This window comes from Talpa occidentalis, unplaced genomic scaffold (genome assembly GCF_014898055.3).
Source record: "Talpa occidentalis isolate TD23 unplaced genomic scaffold, MPIMG_talOcc4v2.1 talOcc4.11, whole genome shotgun sequence".
In the NCBI taxonomy this organism is placed as follows: Eukaryota; Metazoa; Chordata; class Mammalia; order Eulipotyphla; family Talpidae; genus Talpa; species Talpa occidentalis.
Genome location: NW_023601104.1, coordinates 101626863 through 101646726, shown reverse-complemented (window position 1 = coordinate 101646726; position 19864 = coordinate 101626863). Strand labels below are relative to the sequence as shown.

The 19864-nt window shown below is 72.8% G+C and overlaps 1 protein-coding gene across 1 annotated transcript; it reads right to left on the bottom strand.

Annotated features, from left to right (window-relative positions):
* Window positions 1-247: 247 nt before the first annotated feature.
* Window positions 248-19864, bottom strand: ASPG (asparaginase). Its single transcript, XM_037501864.1, has 19 exons — window positions 19783-19864; window positions 17361-17469; window positions 16575-16686; window positions 14762-14887; window positions 14117-14200; window positions 13552-13678; window positions 12034-12146; window positions 10149-10331; window positions 9936-10049; window positions 9526-9642; window positions 8558-8653; window positions 8137-8300; window positions 5996-6082; window positions 5452-5551; window positions 5075-5155; window positions 3578-3706; window positions 2845-3014; window positions 1967-2207; window positions 248-505 (listed from the first exon to the last, which is right to left on the bottom strand). Exons 1-19 carry the CDS (start codon window positions 19862-19864, stop codon window positions 248-250), a joined length of 2493 nt encoding a protein of 830 aa, XP_037357761.1.

Genomic DNA, 19864 nt, shown 5'->3' with positions numbered 1-19864 from the left:
GGCCACCACCCACCGGCAGAGTGAGGCGGGTTCCAGGGCTTGCGGGGCGGCTGGCCTGCAGATGGCAGGCTGGCATCTGAACCCACAAGACCTTCTCAGTCGGTGCCAGGTTGGGGGCACCAGCCCCCGCCCCTCCCAGGGCCAGATCCTCCAGTGGGCAGGGATGGAGCGGGGTGGGGGCTGAGGTGGGCTGGGATCGGCTGAAATGAGGATCTGGTCATCACCCAGCCCAGCAGGCCCGCTCTGGCTAGGAGAAGGCTGAGCAGGCACTGGGGACCCCTGGGAGACTGAAGAAAAAGAACTTGGCCAGAGTGAGGCACCGGGCCCCCACCATGCCTGGCACCAGCAGGAGGGAGACAGCGCAGGTCACCCCGAGGCTCTGGACTCGCTTTATTGTCATCAGCCGCAGCCGCAGCCGCGCACAGAGCAGCCTTGACACCCGGCCCAGCAGGCAGCCCCCCAGCTGCTCACCGGGCCCCCCACACGGGCCCAAGCGCAGGCGGGGCTGAGAGAGGCAGGTGAGTGGCCCAAGGCCCCCCAGCCAGGTGCTGCCCTCGCGGGACTGAAACGCGCCGCACCCCAGCGCCTGAGCACGCACCCCCCTTCTCCCGCGCCGCCGCCTTACCTTCCGGGGCGCCCCTGGCGCGGGTGGCCGCCCCCTGCTGGGGGTGGGAAGGGCCCCCGGCTGAGCCCCCGGCCTCGCGCACGGCCCCGCCTGCGCCCGCCCGCGGCGCGCTCCCCTGGGCCCCCCCGCGCAGGGGCCCGAGGCCGAGGGGCCGCGCCCGCCCCGACCCTCCGGGCGCCGCCGCCTTCCGCCCGGGCAGCCCGTGGCCCACCGCTCCCTGCAGACCCGGCGGGGCCCCGGGCCCAGGCCGCGACCCCGGCCCCGCCGCGCAGCCCGGGGCCGGGCGTCCCTTGCTCCGCGGGCCCGTCGCGGCCAGTCCGGGGCGCGGCGGGGCGGGGGCCGCGGGGCCGCGGGGCGGCGGCCGCGCAGCTCCCGGGGGGCCCCGGCCCGGGCCCCGCTCTCGGGCCGCCGCGGGGCGCGGGGCGCGGCGGGGCCGGGCGCGGCGTCTCCTCCTCCCGGGCCGACGCGGGGCGGGCGGGCGCACGTGGCCGCCGCCGGGCGCGCCGGGGCTAGTGGTCCTAAACATTTCACAATTGCGCTACAGACTGTTGAACTGTCAAGAACCACTGGCCCCAGCGCGCCAGTCCCGGCGCCGCGCCCCCCGCGCCGGGCAGAGCCGCGCCCCCGCGCCCCCGCGCCGGGCCCGCGCACCCGGCGCTCCCCGCAGGCCCCGCAGGCCCCGCGGGCCGCGCCCTTCGCCCGGCAGCCCCTGGAGCCCGCGGCCCGCGGCGGCCCGGCCCGGCCCGGCCCGACCCGACCCGGCCCGGCCCGGCGCGGCCGGCGTCTGCGCTCCGAGGGCGGCCGGCGCGGGCGCCTTTTAAGCGCGCGGCCGCCGCCCCCGCCGCCGGAATGCGCCGGCCGCGCTGGCCCGACCGGTCGGGCCGGGCCGGGCGGCTCCCGGGCCCGCGGGTCGCGCGGCGGGTCGTCGCGGGGGGCGGGGGGGCCTGACTCACGCCGCCCGCCCGCCCCCCGCCCGGCCCCCGCCCGGCGCCCGCGCCCCCGCGCCCCCGCGCCCCGCGCCCGGGGGGCGCACCTGGCGTCGGGGCCGCGCCGGCCGGGCCGCGCCCGCTTGGGGCCGCCCCGCGGGGAGCGCCAGGTGCGCGGGCCGGGCCGGGCCCGTCACTTCAAAGGCAGCGCCGCGGGGGGCGGGGGGCGGGGGGGGCGAAGCGAAAGTGAAACCAGAGGCGGAGGCGGCGGGCCCCGCGCCCCAGCCTCTTCCCGGGGGAGGGCCGCGCCGCCCCGCCCCGCCCCGCGCCGCCCCGCCCCGGAGCCCCCGCGGCCCGGCCTGCGCGCCCGGCCACCCGCAGCCCCGCGCCCGGCCGCGCTGCCCGCGGGGGGCACAGGAGCCCGGCCGGGCAGGCTGCGGGGACGTGGGGTGGCGGCCCCGAGGTCCCGCCTGCGTTTCCGGCCGCGGGCGGCTGTGTCGGGGGCGCACGAGCTGAGCGGCCGCGCGCGCAGGAGCCCCTCGTCCTCTGGGCCGCGGCTGGGGCGGGTCCCCGCGGCTGCCAGCTTGTGCGCCCCCCGCCTCCGCGGCTCCCCTCGGGTGTCGGTGACCAGCCCGGCGGTGGCCTCCGCGTTACGGCTGGGGACACCGAGGCGCAGAGGGACAGAGGCCCTCGGGGCACTGAGTGGGGGCGCCCCATCCCCCCAGCAGCAGGCGCTAGTGGGGTCAGGGCGGAGCCACAGGTGCATGTGGCCAGGGTGACGCCTGCACGTGCCCTGCCACACCTGGCGGCCGACCTCTCCCTGCCCAGTCGCGAGCCCTGGCAGAGCCCCCCACGGGGCTGTCCTCTTCAGCAGAGGCAGGCGCCTCTGTCACACTCGTGTGGGCCCGGGGGAGGGGGGCTGACCAGGACACACCCCTTGCCCCCACGTGCAGGAGGCACCCGGGGGCACTGCCTGGCCAGGGACCCTGACTCGGAATCTGTTCATGGTGGGGATCCCCGGGGCCGGCCAACATAGGCCTGGGGGCCACAGCTTCCCAGACCCGGGTCCCGGATGGGCCGTCAGGGGCCAAGGCCCCACCAAAGTGATGCTACCAGCTCTCCCTGGGATTATGGTCCCCCCAGGCCCTGAGGGGCTCAAGGTATCCCCTACATTCTCCCCCGGGGCCACACTGTACCCCGCATGCCCTACCACATGCCCAGGAGCCCCAAGTATGGGCCCGGGCCTGGTTTTCCTCAACGGTGCAGCAGGCCAGGGGCCCACTGGCCCCTCACCTGCATGGCTCCACCCCAAGGAGGCCGGCCCGCGCGGGCTGGAGATCCCGGAGGACAGGACACCACAGGCCTCCTCCCAGGAACACAGGAGGCTCCGAGGAGGCTCCAGGCTGGGTCTGCGGCTTCCCCAGCCTCTCGAGCCCGCGGCCCAGGAGACGCGCGCTGTCAGGCTGAGTCACACAACGGGTGGGCACCTGGCTGCGTGGGGACCCTCTGCCAGGTGGGGGTGCCTGGCTGTACTGGCCCCCCCCGCCTGGCGGGCAGTGGCTTCTCCCCTGTCATCAGTGACCCACTTGGGGACATGCCAGCCCGGCAAGTGCTCCCTCCCGGACACCCAGGCCAGAGTGGGCGTTTCCACCCTGGCAGCCCGAGACGTGTTCTGGGAGGGTGCGCCATGTGGGGTAACCAGAGCTCTGCGGCTTTCACAACAGGGCCTCGCAGGCCGAGGGGATGGGCGCAGTGGCTGCGAGTGGCGGGCTTGCCCGGGGCCCAGGGAGCAGGTTCAAGGGGTGGGACCTCCCACCAGCAGCCGGTGCCCGGAGAGGACGTGGCACTCCGCAGGGGCTGGGAACCGGCCTCAGCCCTCCTGCTTTCTCTGGGCCAGGGCCAGAGCCCCCCAAACCCCAGGGCCAGCCCACCCGCGGGGCCAGGCCAGGCGCTCCAGCCCCTCTGCCCCAAGGCCCCAGGCCCAGGCCTTCATTGGGGTGTGGAGCAAAGGCTCCTGGGGTGTTACCTGGTTGTGCAAGGCCGGCACACCCGTGCCTGGGCGAGAATCTGGAGGGCTGCCAGGCGGAGCCAGCCCCGGCCTGGGAACCAGGCTAAGGAGCCCGGGGCAGCGGGTGGAGCCGCCGGGTCCGCCCACCTGGGAGAGGCCGCGCTCAGGGCCGCCAGGGCTGGCTCCCGTGTCCCACTCTTGCCCAGACCATGACAGGCACAAACCCCAGGCCGGGCCAGTCCTCCCGACCACTCCCCAGTGCCCGGGGCAGATGGACAGACACGATCCTCATGTGGGCGTTCAGAGCAGTTCCCAGGGACAGGGCCCTGGCGGAGGCGGCCCCCACGCTCCTCACAGCCGGCGCAGGCCCTGGTCAGCCAGCCAGAGCCACCAGGAGGGCCTGGGCTGGGCTGTCGTTACCCCACCGGGCAGCCTCAGGCTTGGACAGAGGGGTGGCCAGGGGCCCACATACCTGGCCCAGCTGGGCCTCTGACACCCCCTCAGGGCCATACCCACCGGGCCCAGGTCTGCCCTGCCCATCAGCATCCAGAGGTCCAGCTAGGGCCAGCACTGGTCATCCTGCTGCCCCCCAAGGCAGGCGGCCTGGATGGGCCTGGCTCCTGTGGGGTGAGCTGGAGCGCGCTGTGCTGAGGGGCCACCGGGAAGGACCGTGACAGGTCCAGAGGGGGTCTGCCGGGAGAGGTGCATGCAAGCTTCCGTGTGTCGGTTGGAGGAGAGAGGACGGGCAGAGGGCATGTGGGGAGGGAACAGCCGGTGCCCACTCACCCCACACTGCCTGGATGCTGCCCTGGGGCCCGGCCAGGCGCCTCCCACCCCAGGGTGCTGAGGACACTGCCCTTTGACCCAGAGCCTGGGGCGCGACTCCCCACACAGCCCACGGTGCCGCCCAGACAGACACGGAGCCACACTGGGGACCTGGGGGGGCCAAGAGACTTTATTGCCACTCTCCCCAACAAAGAGCGGCGGTTCCGGGAGCCCGCAGCAGGGGCGGGAGCTGGGGGCGGCACGCAGGGCGGCAGGTCAGGGCAGGCAGGACGCTGGGCTGGAGCCGAGGCCTCGACTGAGACCCACGCGGCACTTCCTGCAAATGGGAGGTCCCGAGCACCGGGGGCGCTGGGCGGTGAGCCGGGCACCCCATCTATAGGGCCCAGCCTGTGCCAGGACGGGCCCCCAGGCAGCCTTGAGTCTTCCGAGGGCCGGAAGGTCCCCTGTCTGGAAGGCAGGTGGGGGCACCCAGCCCAGTGGGTCCTGGGGTGAGGACTGGCCCTGTAGGCGGGAGCCCCGCAGCGTCTCAGGTCCCCAGGGCTGGCGGAGCTTCTCGGCTGGCTGGGGTCGTCACGCTCTCCGTGGCGCCGGGCGTCACACAGCGGCCTGACAGGACAGCACAGGGGTCCGAGGGCCTGGGAAAGCCCTCCTGCCTGATCCCCAGGCCCCGATGCCACCCCACGGCCAGTGCCCCAAGACCCTCCCTGCGGGGAGCCCAGGCGGACTCACTGGCCCTGGGTCCCGGGCATCGGCACCGCCCTGCAGGCTCTGCAGGAGGGCCAGCACCTCCAGGTCACCCGCTGCTTCCGCCTGTGGGGGCACGAGGGGGTCGCTGCAGGGCCAGAGCCCCAGCCTGGTCCCCACCCCGGACACCCTCCCGGCCAGGCGCCCTTTGTCCCAGCGCAGCACCCCCTCCACCCGCCCACAGCTCCGGGCCCGTGGAGGACGGGGAAGGACCGGCCCCTGCCTGGGTTCCCAGCAGCATTGGCCAGTAGAGCTGGAATCAGGTCTGGGGCTGGGAAAGGGGGGAGCCTGTGGAACTACCCGGGAGGCCTTCCTGGAGGAGGTGGCCTCGCAGAGGGCTGTGGGGCAGCAGTGGCACTCACAACGTGCAGGGCGCTGCGTCCGTCGTAGCCCAGCAGCCCCGGATCAGCGCCCGCCTGGCACCACGCCCTCAGGCCTTCTCCATCCGCCCTGGACGCCAGCCTGGGGAAGGGGACGGGCTGTCGGGGCCTGCTGGCGCCCTCCCTCTGCCCACCCGCCCGCCAGGCTGCTCCGAGCAGCTGAGCCAGCAGGGCCACGGGTGTGCGAGCCGCAGGCAGCGGGCGCCTGGAGTCTGGTTTCGGCTGGTGTGGGTGACTGAGTCAGCGGCCGCCCGCTCACACGCAGCCCGGTGGCTGCTCGCACACGCACACGCCCGCCGCGGGCGCACACCCGTTTCAGGTTGCACAACGGGCGCTCCCTGGGCGGAGGCTGCAGAAACAGCAGGACAGTCTGGGGCCTCCTAGTGTTCACAGAGGGGGACACAGGAGGCCGGGGGCGGGGGGCCTGGACCCCGGCAGGCCCACAACGCCCGGCCCCGGGACAGCTTTGGTGGGAACGGCCTCACCTCCCTTCTGGGAGCCCCAGGTCCCCGGGAGCAGCCCTTACCTACACAGCTCTGTCCCCACGTCCTCCAGCTCCTGAGGGGACAGGCAGGCCCCTGCTGCCCGCAGCAGGCTGATGACACCCCGATGCCTGCCACAAGAGAGGGCGGCCGAACATGGGCCCCCGGCCTCTGCTCACGATCCTGGGACAGCACCGGCCCCCACCTGCCTAGATCTCAGGGTTCCCTACCCCTGCTTGTCCAGGGTAACTTCTCAGGACACACACGGCGGGGTGCAGGGCAGGTACGGGCCCTGTCCCCAGGGCTCAGTGAGCCCATGGCTGAGCACAGCCCCCGTCCGCACCGTGAGGCCTCGCCGGGTCTTCCCCGCCTGTCCCAGAGGCCCGAGTCCCACCCGGCCTCGAGGACAGCGTCCCACCCGAGCTGGCCTCACCACACCCCCCTGACCAGGGCTGGGGAAACTCAGCCAGCGGGGAGGGGTGGGGACGAGACAGCCTGTCGGGCTAGTGCCCAGAGAAGGGTCCCCAGGGGCCCGGCTGGGCCAGGCTCGGGGGCTAGAGCACGAGCGCTGTGGGGCCCCACTGCATGTCAGGCCCCTGCTGTGGGATCACCGCACTTCTGGGCAGCCTGGGAAGGGGGAGGGCCCACGGGTCTTGCTCCCCACCCTTACCCCAAGAAGCCCTGGGGATAGTTCCACTCCTGGCACCGTGGGCCGGCAGGGGTGCAAGGCTGGGAGACCGGTTGGGCGGGCTGGGGGTGTTGTGACACCGGGCAGGGAGGAGGGGCCAGCCCAGGCTGGGGGAGCTCATCAAGCCTCTCACCCACGCCCCCGCTGCGCTCAGCCTGAATCTCAGCCAGATCAGCCCAGCCCGGGACCGGAGCACCCAGCAGCCCCCCGCGCCCCCCTTACCCCCGCCCCGGCCAGGAAGGACCGTGCAAGCCCCTCCCCAACATCCCCCACCAGGGGCCACTCCCCAGGGCTGGGTGAGGGGAGGGGCCAGGACCTGCCTTGGACAGCGGTGACCCGGACCCAGACACCCTTAGTCTCTCTACACAGGATGAGTGAGCGCCCCCTCCAAGAGAACTCCCAAGGAGGCGAGGCCCAGGGGCTTTGGATGCCAAGCCCCCAGCAGCCCCACGTCAGAAGTCACGAGAACAGCATCTACACTGCCCCGGGCTGCGGCGGGCACAGAAGGGGACAGACGGGCTGACCCGGCCCAGAAGGCTCCGGCCACTGGGGCATGGGGCCTGTGCCCGCCAAGCCTGTGGCTGCCGTGGGCAAAAGCAATGAGCCTGGCCCTAGGAGGGGGTGCCAGGGAGAAAGGAGAGGCGGGTGCTGGCAGAGATCAGTGATGCTGGCCTGCTCTGGCCTCCCCGGCCAGCACCCTAACCCTAACCCTGGCCAGCACCCAGACCCCTGCCGGCGGGGGGGGGGGGGGGGGCAGAGCCAGAGCTCTGGGAGGGGCTGTGCCTGGGAGTGCCTGGGCAGAGACCCGGCTCCCTCCCACATGGCCCTCACACCACCCCCAGGCCGGCCCTGAACACAGGCCCTGGGCGCCTGGGGCCAGCAGAGGCCTCTGGTGCCCAGTCTCAGCCATGTTCTGGGTTCTCGGCCCCATGTCCGAGGACACCAGCTGCGGGGCATCCCCGGCTCCCTAGGCCAGGCCCTGCCTCCAGACGCCAGGCTTGCTGGGGAGCCTGCGTCTTGTCTGGCGCCCCCTCACACCCCGCCCGGCACCAGCCCTAGCCCCAGGTGCGTGACGCGGTGCGCGTCCGTAAAAGCTCCTCTGCCAGAGACCCCGGCCTTGTCGGACTTACCGGAGGTCACTTCCTCCAGGAAGGCCCGCCTTGACCACCCAGCCCGCAGTCCACGCTCCTGCTGGGCTCTCACCCCTGCACGGGCATGGCTAGCACCAGGCCACGGGAGGGGCTCTGGGAGCATGGAGGGGGGCAGCTCTGGGCGCACGAGGCCAGGAGAGGGGCTCTGGGAGCATGGGGGTGGGGGGGGTGGGGGGACTCTGGGAGCACGGGGACGGGGGTGGGGGGCGCGCCCTGGGAAGCAGGCGCCCTCGCAGCTCTGCTGGGGGAAGCCACACGCAGCGGCGGCTACTCTGAGACAGCTCTGTCTGGGCTGGCCCCACGGGTGCCCTGCCCACAAGCCCACCACAGTGCCCGGGCCCAGTACCTGCCCCGCACGGCCAGCAGCAGCGGGCTGAGGCCGTCTTCGTCCCGGGCGTTGGCGTCCGCCCCCCTCTGCAGCAGCATGGTGACCACCCCGGCATGGCCCCCCCGGGCAGCCACGTGCAGCGGCGTCTGGCCCCTGAAGTCCTCCAGGCGCAGGTCGCTGTCCTAGGCGAGGCAGGGACAGACCCCTGCTGAGGGTGGCTGGGCAGGGCCAGGTGGGCACGGGGAGGGCCTGAGGAGGGCCATACACCCTGGGGTGGGCCTGGCACAGTGCCCCCTCCCACTGCGGGCTGCTGAGCCCGGCAGACCAGGGTGCAGGGCTGGAGGCCCAGTGAGAGGCGGTCCTGCCCACGGCTGGCCAGTGCCCCAGCCCCGGTGCCCAGCAGGGCTGGGCTGGCCCCCGAGGACAGTGGGGAACTCACCAGCTCTGCCAGCGCTTGCAGGGCCTCCAGGTCACCGGCGTGGGCAGCGGCACAGGCCAGGCTGGGCACCAGGGCGTCCCGTGCAACACCGGCCTCCTGGGGGAAGGGTGGCACCCTGGACCCATGGGTTTCCCTGGGATCCCGAGCGTGGGCGGGCAGGGGCGCCAGGGCAGCCACGGTCTCAGTCACCCCGGGGCTGGAAAGGGCTGGACTGCCACCCGGACCCTGCTGCGGCTCTCGGAGCTGTTTCCCAGCCTCCCCACAGCTGCCGGGGTGCAGGCGCAGAATCACGGAAGGCACACACTGGGGGCACGGGGTGCTGTCCCCACTCCTGGCCGAAATGTGGGGCCCTCCATGGTCTCCCGGACGCAGAGGCTGGGGTCCCCGCAAGCCCCCGGGCAGTGCCGCGCCCACCGGTCCTGCCACAGCGCCCACGGCCAGCCCTGATCACAAGGCTGCTGCACCCCGAGAGTCATTAGCTCCAGCCTGGCTGCCCTAATAACAGGCCACACCCTCCTGCTCTTTCATCTGACCACAGCCGCCCCAGCAGCGGCCGCAAGCACCCCTGAAGCTCTCCCTCCACACAGGCCCATCCCCGCCTCCGCAGAGGGGAAACCAAGGCACGTGGCCAAGCCCTGCACCACTGGGCGTAGCGCTCCCAGGCCTGACACCCACCCAGGGGCCCGGTCACCCCAAGGCCTGCCAAGACCCCAGGCCCTGAGGTGCCTCCCTGGCCTCCCCCACCCCCAGGCTGGGCACCCTGCTCGAGGTCGCCCAGACAGTCACGGGCACAGGGTCCTCACCACGAAGCCTCTCAGGCCTCGGCCTGAGCGCGCCGCTCCCCACCAGGCAGCCCTGCCCCCCAGGCCGGTGCTGAGGCCAGCAGGGACGCCCCCAGCTGGCGCTGCTCAGTGATCACCCAGTCCCTCCGCGGAGGCCGCATGCCACCCGCCTGCGCCGGACAGTACCTGGCTCAGGCTGAGGAGCTGGGCGAGCTGGCAGCCCAGCACACCGCCCCGCCGGGCGGCCTGGCACCCCTCAGCCAAGGGCAGCGTCACCTCCCCCCGAAGGTCCCTGGCCAGCAGCTGCAGAAGGAACAGAAAGAAGTCGGCCTGGGCCCAGCGGCCAGAGCACGCCTGGCCGGCCCCAGGGTGTGGGTGAGGGCGGTCCTGGGCACGGCCGGGTCTGAAGCTCCCCGGGAATGTGAAGGGAAACTGGGGCTGCCAGTGGGCGGGGAGCCCAGGCCCCAAGCGAGCTCCCTCCACCACGGCAGCCCCCAGCCCTGCCCCGTCCAGGCCGAGGCCGGTCCAGCTTGCTGACCGCCTGCACGGCACCTGGGCCTGAGCCGGGTCCCGGCGCCCGCGCCCCGGCCACGCACCTCCTTCCTGCCCTCGGGGCTCAGCCCCGGCCGGCCCAGCACATAGGACAGCTTGGCCAGAGCCGCCTCGGACGTCATGTCGAAGCCGGAGACGATGCCCACCCCGGCCATGGCCTGTGGGGAGGGTCACGGTGGGAATCGGCGTGTGGGAGGGTGCCCGGCGGCCCCGTCCCGCCCTGCCCCGCCGTGCAGCCCGCGCAGCCCTGCCCGCACCGCGCCAGCCGCGTAGTCCGAGGTCACGGCGCCCTGCAGGCAGTGGGTGCAGTTGAGGATGAGCAGGCCCCGCGCAGCCGCTGCCCGCAGCTCCTGCAGCAGCTCCGGCTTGGTGGGCCCGTTGCCCGAGCCGAAGGTCTCCAGGACCACGCCCTTCAGGGGGGGCCGCAGAAAAGCCCGCACCTGCAGAGGGAGGGGGTGTCTTTGCTCCCTGCCCTGCCCCACACCCCACCTGCACGGCACCCCTGAAGGCCGCGGGGCTGCAGAGCCAATGACCCGAACCCTGGGGGGCCGAGGAGGCGGCGCGGGGCCGCAGAGCGGGTCAGGGCTGGCAGAAAGCACAGGCGAGGGAGCCGGCCCGGCCTCGCACCCGCGCTCCGCCCGAGCAACAGCACGGGGCTGCTCCCCCGAAGCTGGCATGTGCACCACGTTGTGGGGACACCGGCCCCACCCCTGATGAGGCTGCAGGGGAAGACGGGCCTCGGGTCCCCTCACCCAGGGACCGGCCCCTTGGACGCCCTGCTGCAGGGCACCCGTTCCCGGCCCAGGGTGGCCCCAGACTGGCCATGGGGGGAGCCCAAGGGCTGAGCCTCTGGCCCAGGGCCACCCTGAGCCACCTCCAGCCGCCCCACAGCAGTTGCTCAGTTTGGCCCCGCTCCTTCTCCAGGCAGAGGTCGAGGGGGAGGCCAGGCCAGTCCCAGGCGGCCCGCAGGGTTGGAGGGCCTGGGCCCAGCGCCGTGCTGAGGCCGATGACCCGGGAGCGGCCTGGGAACCCAGGGAGGCCCAGCTCCCGGCACCCAGGGGACCAAGGCAGCGTCCCAGCCCAGTGCCGGGGCCTTGCCTGGGCTGGGGTGAGGGGCTGTGGAGGTGGCCATTGGCTCTTCATGCTCCCCCGCTCCCCAGCACGCTCTAGAGATCTCGAGAGACACCAGAGATGGTCCAGCGGCCACCCACGGGAAACGCGGCCTGCTCTGGCCGTGTGGCCACTGGGACCTGACCGCCAGTCAGACCGCGAGGTGATGGGCTGGGCGGGGCTCCTGCGCAGTGGCCTGGCCACCTCGTCCAGCTCCAAGGACACCGCGGGGGCAAGTCCAGCCGCAGCACCCGCCCCTGCAGGTCTCAGACCTGTGAGGGCTCGAGGGCCGCGGGAGCGTGGCTGGAGGGGCGTGGACGTCACACAGGCCCCGCACCCACAGTCCCACCGTCTCCAGAAGGTACACTTGGGCACCAGCCTGGAAGAGGTGCCCAGGAAGTGTCCAACTCCTCCCTGGCTGCCCCTGCAGCCCAAGTCACAGCCCCGCCCGCCCGCCCCTGGAGCCAGCGCACTCACCCACCAGGACCTCAAGCTCGCCCTAGGGCCCTCGGGGCACAGGGGAGCCAAAGAACAACCAGCGGTGTGGCCCAGCACCCAGGGGGGTCCACGTGGCCGCTCGGAGTCAGGGCCAGCAGGTGTCTGCCCAGGCACCTCCCCATGTGTCGGCCACAGAGCAAGACCACTCTGTCTGGACAGAAGGGGCCGCTGTGCCGCTCACAGCACAAGGGCATGCGCCCGCCGCCCGCACCCAGCAGCCTCAGAGGCAGCGCCCGGCCCTGGAAGCGCCGAGACCCTCTGCCCAGCAGGGGCACAGCGTGGGGGCTGGACAGAAGGTGGCCGAGGGGTGGACCGCAGGGGTGGCCACACCCCACAGGCCCCCTCACCCCGCAGGAGCGGCCTGGGGAAGCCCACACCACAGCGCGTGCCACTGGCCAAGCACGGCTGGCGGGAGGGTGCAGGCCCCAGAGACTGGGGCTGGGCATCACTAGACGCAGTTCCCCAGGCACCTGAGGCAGTGCCCGGGGGTGGGGGGGCGGTGTCCTGGGGAGGACGGGGGAGGGCGGTGCCTACCAGGCTGGCAGGGATGCCGGGGTAGAGGCGCAGCAGCCCCACGTCCTGCTCCATGCCGCTGTGCACCACCAGGCGAGCCGGCCCGCGCGGCCTCCGTACCAGCTCCTGATTGACTGTGGGCCAGAGGGGCGGCGCGAGCGGTCAGGGCCAGTTGACACCCCTGCCCACCAGCCCTGAGCTGCCCAGCCTCGCAGGCCCGGATTGCAGCCCACTGGCCCTCACCGGCCCCCAGGTAAGGAGGAAGGGCAGCGGACGGTGGGCAAAGGTGGGAGCACAGCTGGCATGTCCCAGCACAACCGCAGGCGCCGGTGTCCTTCCTGGCCCCAGGAGCGGGGCTGCGTCCTCGGGACAGCCACCTCAGCCACCCTCCTGGCGCCCACCACCCGGCACCCCCAGGGGTGAGAAAATGACTGGATAAAGGAGCGTCTGGGCCCCGCCCCTGTGAGAGTGGCCAGCCCCGCAGCCGCGCCCAAGTCCCAGGGGCTGCCGTGTGCCGCCCCCTGCCCAGGCTGCAGGGGCACAGCGTGGGGGCTGGACAGAGGGTGGCCGAGGGGTGGACCGCCGGGTGGCCACACCCCACAGGCCCCCTCACCCCGCAGGAGCGGCCTGGGGAAGCCCACACCACAGCGCGTGCCACCGGCCAAGCCCCTTTCGCCACCATGACCAGGGCGCGGGGCCGGCACAGTGGCCTCGAGTAGGCAGTGACCGCTGTGCGGGCCCATCTGAGGGACACCACGAGTCCAGGCAGGGGCCAGTGCCCCAGAGCAGGGCAGGGCCGGCCCAAGGCTGCCCAGAGTCAGGCTCAGCGCCAGACAGGAGCGGGGCCTGCGGGGCCCCCTGGGGCGCGGACCACGAGGCCAGCCCCAGCCTCCCGCTGCGCCGGCCACAGCCATTCCCGTGTGACCATCTCCCCTGCCTCCCCTGTCGGCAGGAGGAACTGCCGACTCGGCGCCTCTCCCCGGCGCGGGTGGGGCCTGGTTCCCGGGGACGGGGGCGGGAGCCCCCACGCCAGCATCAATCAGGCCGAGACGCATCCTTTAATTTAGGTCCAGGCGCCCAGCTGGGCAGGCAGATAAGAGGCACAGGGCGGGGGTGCTGCCACCACAGGAGTTATGGCTGCTAAGAGGGTGTCCCAAGACAAAGAGACCCGGGGGCCGCATCCTCCCTGCAGAGGCAGGGGGAGGTGCTGGGGAGGTGGCGGGCGGCTTCAGGGCACACGTGCTGCTGGCCCGGGGACTAGGCTGGACACGGGGCCACACGCGCCCATGCAGGGAGTGTCCAGTGAGTCCCCCCAGATAGAGGGGCGCAGACCCCTGCAAGCTCCAGAAGCCACAACCAGGGACCCCAAGCCACTCCTCCTCTGGGGCCCCGGCTCAGAGTGGGGTGACCTGCTGGGGCTCCCCTGCAGCCCAGGACAGCACCCAATGTGCTGCCTGCTAACTTGGGGCACACACCTGGCGCCCCAGCGACGACCCTACTGCAGAGTGGCACCCCCTGCTGTCCCCCAGCTCAGCGTACTTGTGACATCAGCGCCCACAACAGCCAGGGGGCGCAGGTTGGGCGAGCAGAAGGCGGCGAACCTGCGTGAGTCCACCTTGGTCACCCGGTTGCCCCGGAACAGCTGGTTCTGGAAGAACAGGCAGACCTGCGGCGGGGGGACGGCAGCTCAGTGCTGGGGAGCCCAGCCGCCCCCACCCCCCGGCCATCAGTGGGTCCCAGTCCTGCCAGCTGCCTGTGGGGCCTGGGGAGGGCTGGGCAGGGGCTGGCCAGTGAGGGCACCACTGTCCAGCTGCCCTTTGTTCCCTCCTCAGGGAGCCCCTAGGCCCTGCTCGGGAGGAGGGGCTGCTGGGCGCCCCAGCTTGCAAGCCCCCCAAGGGCTGCCGCGGGGCCGGACACAGGCCTTGGGGGCCCGCGTGTGAGGGCGGGTGAGCGCCGGCTCCGGCGCATGATCTGCGGGCCGCGAGGGCCGCCTCGGCACAGCGTATGCCGACCCGCCCCGCCCAGAGGACACGCGCCGCGGTGGCCGCCCCCTGCACGCCCCAGCCTCGACGCCCCACCACCGCCGCTGGGCCCGGGAAGCTACCTCGGGGATGACGTACAGGCCGGCCATGAGCAGGGCCCCCAGCAGGTTCTCCCGGCCGTCGCTCCACAGCGCGTGGATGGGCACCTGCGAGCGAGGGCGCCGAGGTGCTGAGGCCCAGCCGAGGGCGGAGCGAGGGTGGGATCCCGGCCCCTCCCAGCCGGCAGGTCTCAGCCCCCGGGCTCAGAGGGTCTGGGCGGAGCCCGATCCCCCCCACCCCCAGAGTGCCAGGCCAGACGTGACGCCGGCACCCTGGGGAGGGCAGGCGGCCAGGCCCACGTGGGGCGGACAGGGCCTGCAGGCCCTCTGAGCACCCCCACCAAGCGCTTCGGAGGCAGGCCCTAGTGGGACCCCGCGTCCCCTGCTGCCTCTCCTCAAGCCCAGCTCTTTTCTAGGACATTCCACCTGCCTTGGCTTGGGGTGGTGCTGGGTGGGGTGACAGAGGAGGGTGGCATAGGCCCCGGCCCCCAAGGACAGGTCTGATGGGGCCGCGGTGGGAGGAAAGGCGGGCAGGACAGGCCCTGAGCGCATGGGCAGAGCAGAGGCTGCCTCGGGAGCTGCAGGACAGCGCAGGCACCCGGGGGCCCCCGGTCCCGACACGCTGACCCGCCCTGAGGCCTCGGGACCCTCCCCCACGTGCGGGGCTACCTGGGCGCCGGTGAGGACGACAGTCTTCCGCAGGTTCTCCAGCACGAAGGACAGCACGGAGGCGGCAAAGGCCATGGTGTCAGTGCCGTGGATCACCACAAAGCCGTGGTACTGGTCGTAGTGGCTCTGTGGGGGAGGTGCGCTCAGGTGGGCCTGGCCCCGCCACTCGGGCCTCCTCCCGCCCAGGGCCGGGCCCCGCCCCTGCCAGGGAGCGAAGGCAAAGGGGCCAGAAGCAGCAGGAGGGGTGTGGGGGGCCTGGTCACCTGCTGGCCAGGAAAGGGAGCCCCGCGGGGGCCCACCCCGCCCCGCGACGGCTTCCCTGCCTGCTGTGAGCCATGACACCCCTCAGGGCACCAGGAATGGGGTCTCTGGACACCCCCAGAATACGGTTGCCCCTTCTACATCTCAGGGCGGCATCTCCCCAGGCGATGCCCACTCAGGGCACCCGAGAACACTGGTCTGGGGGTGGGGCCACCCCAGAGCTCAGTGTAGGGTCCTGGGTGCCCCACCTGCAGGGCAGCGGAGCTGCAGGGGCCGTGGGCAAAGCCATGCTGGGAGGCTGCTAAGACCGGACCTGGGCAGGTGGGCACACGGGGGCAGGGCCCACCAGGTCCTGCCAAGCCAAGGCACTGCCGCGGCCCCACACTCCCCACCCGCCGGCCCCCTGGCAGCAGTGGGGTGGCTTCACCGGGCTGCCCTCCGGCCACCACCTCCCAAGGGCAGCCAGGCCGCATCAGCCGGGTTTGACTCAGGCTGTAGCTGTGGGGAGCAGAGCTCTGAGGGCCCCCAGACACCCCCCTCCCCCACACAATACCAGGCCACGCTGGGTCTGAACTGCAGAGGTGAGCTGCAGGGCGGGCAGGGGCGCCCTCTGCCGGCCACACGGGGCTCAGCGCAGCAGGTCTTGGGCCGGCCGGCAGGACAGCTGACCCGGCACTTGGCACAGCGCACTGGTCACACCAGGAGACCGCCTGGACCGGGGTCAGAGACCACGCACCTGCCCGGGGCAGCCAGTGGCCCCATGTGGGGGCACAGGGGCCAGACTCAAGGTGGTGAACTGTCCCAGCTGCTCACAATGAGGGGACAGACATGTGAGCCTGTCCCTGCAGCTGCCAGAGAAGGGGGCCGTGATGATGAAGCCCAGGGGAGCAGGGCGTCTTGAGGGGGGCGGGTGAGAATGGGCCTAGAGTTGTGGGAGGCCCCAGCCAGCGGAGGCAGCACAGGGTCAGCTGTGCAGGGCGGGGGGTGGACAGGATAGAGCGAAAAGCTGACAGAGGCCGGCGCCGGCTCACAGAGCGTGAGGCGTCCATGTGCTGCGCTCACTGTAAGCTCCGAACCCCGTGGGAAGTCTGCGTCCTCCTCTGGGCCAGAAGCCCCACAACCGCAGGGCGGGTGTGAGGTGGGCAGAGGACACGGAACCAGGCTCATCAGTCTCCGGGACGCATGGCAGGTCCTCGCCCAGGCTGCCAACTGGGTCAAGCAGACCACGAACAACCAGGGCGCCTGTCCCTGAGCTCCTTTGCCAAAAGTGGACACTGCCCACACCTCAGCTTGCACTGGCGAGGGGCTTCCGAAACTCTGCAGCAGAAGTGACCCAAGGGCTCTGCACACTCCTGAAGTGACCATTCCCCGAAGCTCCCACGGTCTGGCAGGCAAAGCCCACATGGACCCCAGGGCCCTTGCTCCGAGTGGGGCGCAGCGCCCTGCCGGCCCCACCTGCTCTCCGGTCCTCCGGCCCTGCCCACACTGCAGCCCCGCCCACTCCCTGCAGCCCCATCCCCGAGTCCCGGGGCCGCCTCCCCCCCCCCCCCACCTCGATGGTCTGGGCAATCTGCACCCACTCGGCGATGGTCATGTCGCTGGAGTCGAAGAGCGGCTGGCACTCCAGCACGGTGTAGACAATCCTCTGGTCGCCGCTGGCAGGCCTGGGAGGTGGGAGGCCAGATCCCGCTCTGTCCCCCGGGCGGTCCTGTGCCCCTCGGGAGCGGCCGAGCCCCTGCACCCAGGGACCCCCGGGCCGCACCTGCCCATATACCCTCAGCACCCTGAGTCCTCGGCCTGGCTTCCCCTCCAGCTGCCGTCCCCAGGGGCAGGGACAATGATCCAGGAGGGGCCAGTGAGGGACGGGACGGGCTGTTTCCCTGCAGGTCACTCAGAATTCTAGGAGTGAGCTGGGCCCAGCCCTCCCTGACCGAGATGACCCTGGGGGAGGATGGCCCAGGAGGTCAGCGACCAGGAGGGCGGTTGGGGCCCGGCCTCCCAGCTGTGAAGGGCAGTGGGCACCTGGCCCAGAGTAGGGAGCCACGGCCGCCTGGGGGCCGCCCGCCTCTCGGGCTGGGCGCAGCCCTGTGTGGCCAGGCCCCAGGCCTGCAGTCCCCAAGGCAGCAGGAGGCCAAAAGCCCTGAAGGGCCAGGTCTAAAACGGTGGCCGTGGGAGGGATGCAAGTGAGGAGCCGGGCTGCACCCACTGCGGAAGCACCAAAAACCAAGCCACCCACGGCTGGCCGGGGCAGCCCAGGCCTGGAGGTGCCCGCCTTGGGATGGCCCCCCAGCAGCTGGCTGCTCGCCGCCCCACACCCCGCCTCCGGAGCCACACTCACGGCAGCACCAGGGTGTCCTCGGGGAGCCCACGGGCCTGGGCGTGCTCCTTGTCATGGAACATGGGCAGTGTCCTCAGGACGGCGGCCAGGCCCCTCCCGGGGACGAGCACTGCGGGGGGCAGGGGGTCGGCACTCATGGCAGGGCCGGATGGGGGGTGGGGCCAGGTGAGCTCTGTCAGGCTGGACAGACGGGCTGCAGCTGCCCAGGACCCGGCCACGGGGGCACAGCCGCCCTCTCCCGTCCCCTCCCCGGGTGGGGGGATGCGACCCGCTGCAGGCTCAGAGGGCGGTGCTGGGACTCGGCTCCACGCGCGTCCAACTGTTTCCCCGCTGCCCAGCGGCCGCTTGCGGCCTCTCCCGCTGCCTGCCGCGCACGCCTGGCCGCCTCCCCTCATCTCTCCTGCCTTCGATTCAGAGAAGCAGGACCCCCGGAAGGGCGCAGGACAGTGGGTCTCAGACTAAGGTCGGTGCCCTTGGTCTGGCCGGTGGGGCCTCTGCTGTGCAAGGTCACCTGGAAGGTGACACTTTCTCAGGCTCCAGGCTGTGAACATGGACGCCCTTGGGGGCAGCGACTGCCCGCCACAGTGGGCATGGGTGCAGAAACTGGGGTGGGGGTGGGCCGGGACCGGTGTGGTGGGACCCCACCCCGGCCTCCCCTCCCTTGATCTCCATTGCTTCGCAGGGGACCCCGAGGGCCCTGGCTCAGCCCCGGCGCAGCGCCCTCGGGAACCCAGAGCCCCTCACCCCCTCGGTGTGGACACGTGCGGTCCCTCTCGGGCCACCTCCTCCGCAGGTAGGGCGGGTCTTCCCCACCCCTGCCCACGCCTGGCCTGGCGCTCTGCTCTCCCCTGTGCGTGCCAGGAGGCGGGCTCAGGGGGACACGGGCAGGCCCGGCCGCCAGGAGGAGTCTCGGGCAGCTGGGCCTCAGCTGGCCGAGGATTCACGACGTCCCCTGACACGTGCCCCCTGACCCGGCAGACAGCGGGCTGGGCCTGGGGTGTCAGCTGCCATTGTGACCTCTACCTTCCGTGTCTGAGCCTGGACAGCGTTGGGGGTGGCCCTGTGCCCTGCAGGTCAGGTCACAGCAGGCGAGAAACGCTGCCGACAGCAGCAATCCAAGCGGCTTTGCCGCTGCCGCCCCGCCCGCACGGCCTGCGCGCTGCACGGGGCAGGTTAATCATTGACGCCTGTTCCCACCGGACATCCCGGAGGCTGGGCCTGGAGTCCCGAGTTCAACACCCCCCTGGCCCGAGGCCCTCGGGGCACACGCCCCACCTGCAGGGCTGCCCCGGTGCTAAACGGTCAACCCAACCCCAGTGCCCCCCGAGAGCTGCCCCCGCCCCCCCAGAGCAGACTGTGGGCACCCAGCAAGGACGGGACGGTCTTCCTGGGTCTCCCCGGTCCTGGCTTCCGGGCATGGGGCCCCTCCTCACACCCAGCGCCCGGAGCAGAATCCAAGGGCCTGGGAAGACTCGACCCCCCCCACCCCAGCTTTCCCCATCCACCTTCGAGGCATGGGACTTTGAGGCCTCTCTCCAGGGGCCGGTGGGAGCACAGGACGTGGGGCAGGTGGCGTGGAGCCCACCACGTCTTCACAGCCCAGACCCTCAAGGCCAAGTGTGGCGCCCGATGGGATGGTGCCAACCACGGCCAGGTCCAGAGAGACCGGTCCCAGGGCCGCCCCTGCACTCTGCCCTGCCCCGGGGGCTCCCCAGTCCTTGCTGCCCCCACCAGAGCCACCGGGCCCAGGGCCGCGCCGAGAAGCCCACAGGCACAGCGCTGTGCGGAGCTGTGGGTCTCCAGGCAGGGGGGCCGGCACCTGAGGCAGCGCGGGGAGGGTGCAGGGCACGCGGGTGGGGTGCCAGCCGCGGTGGGGAGGGAGGGCTGGGGGAGCAAGGGCTGGCGCAGCTGCAGAGGGGCTGGCAGGGGTGAGTGCGCCAGCGCCCCTGTGGCCCTGGGACCACCCCCTGGAGAGGGCTGGGGGTGGGGACGGCAGGAGGGAGGGACTCAGGAAGGGGCTGAGGCTGTGTGGGGTGCCAGGGAGGGGGCGCCCCACAGCCCAGGACCGATTTCCCGCTTGCCCAGGCACCCAGGCACGCCAGAAAGTTCTAGGTGCCGTGTGCAGGGTCCTCTCCCACTTCTGGGGATGCCCCCCAGACTGGGGTCCTCCCTGAAGGGCTCAGCCCTCGCGGGCGGCTCGCCGGCCTGGCCTGCCGCCCCCGTGGGGCCCGCGCCAGGGCAAGGACGCGCGGCCGGGAGCCCCAAGCCCCCAGCCCCAAAGCCCCTCCTAGGGTCGCAGGCCAAGCGCGCCAGGCCCAGGGCCGGGGCGGCTGCAGCGGGGCGCCCCGGCCCGCCCCCCGCCCGCCCCCCGCCCGGGGGAGGGGTCGTCCAGGCGCTGCCGGCCCCGCGCCGCCCGCCTCACCGCCGCGCTCGCTCCGCATGCCGATGGTGCCGCCGGTGTAGACGGCCAGGAGCCGCCGCTCGGGCCCCGCCGCGCGCGCCAT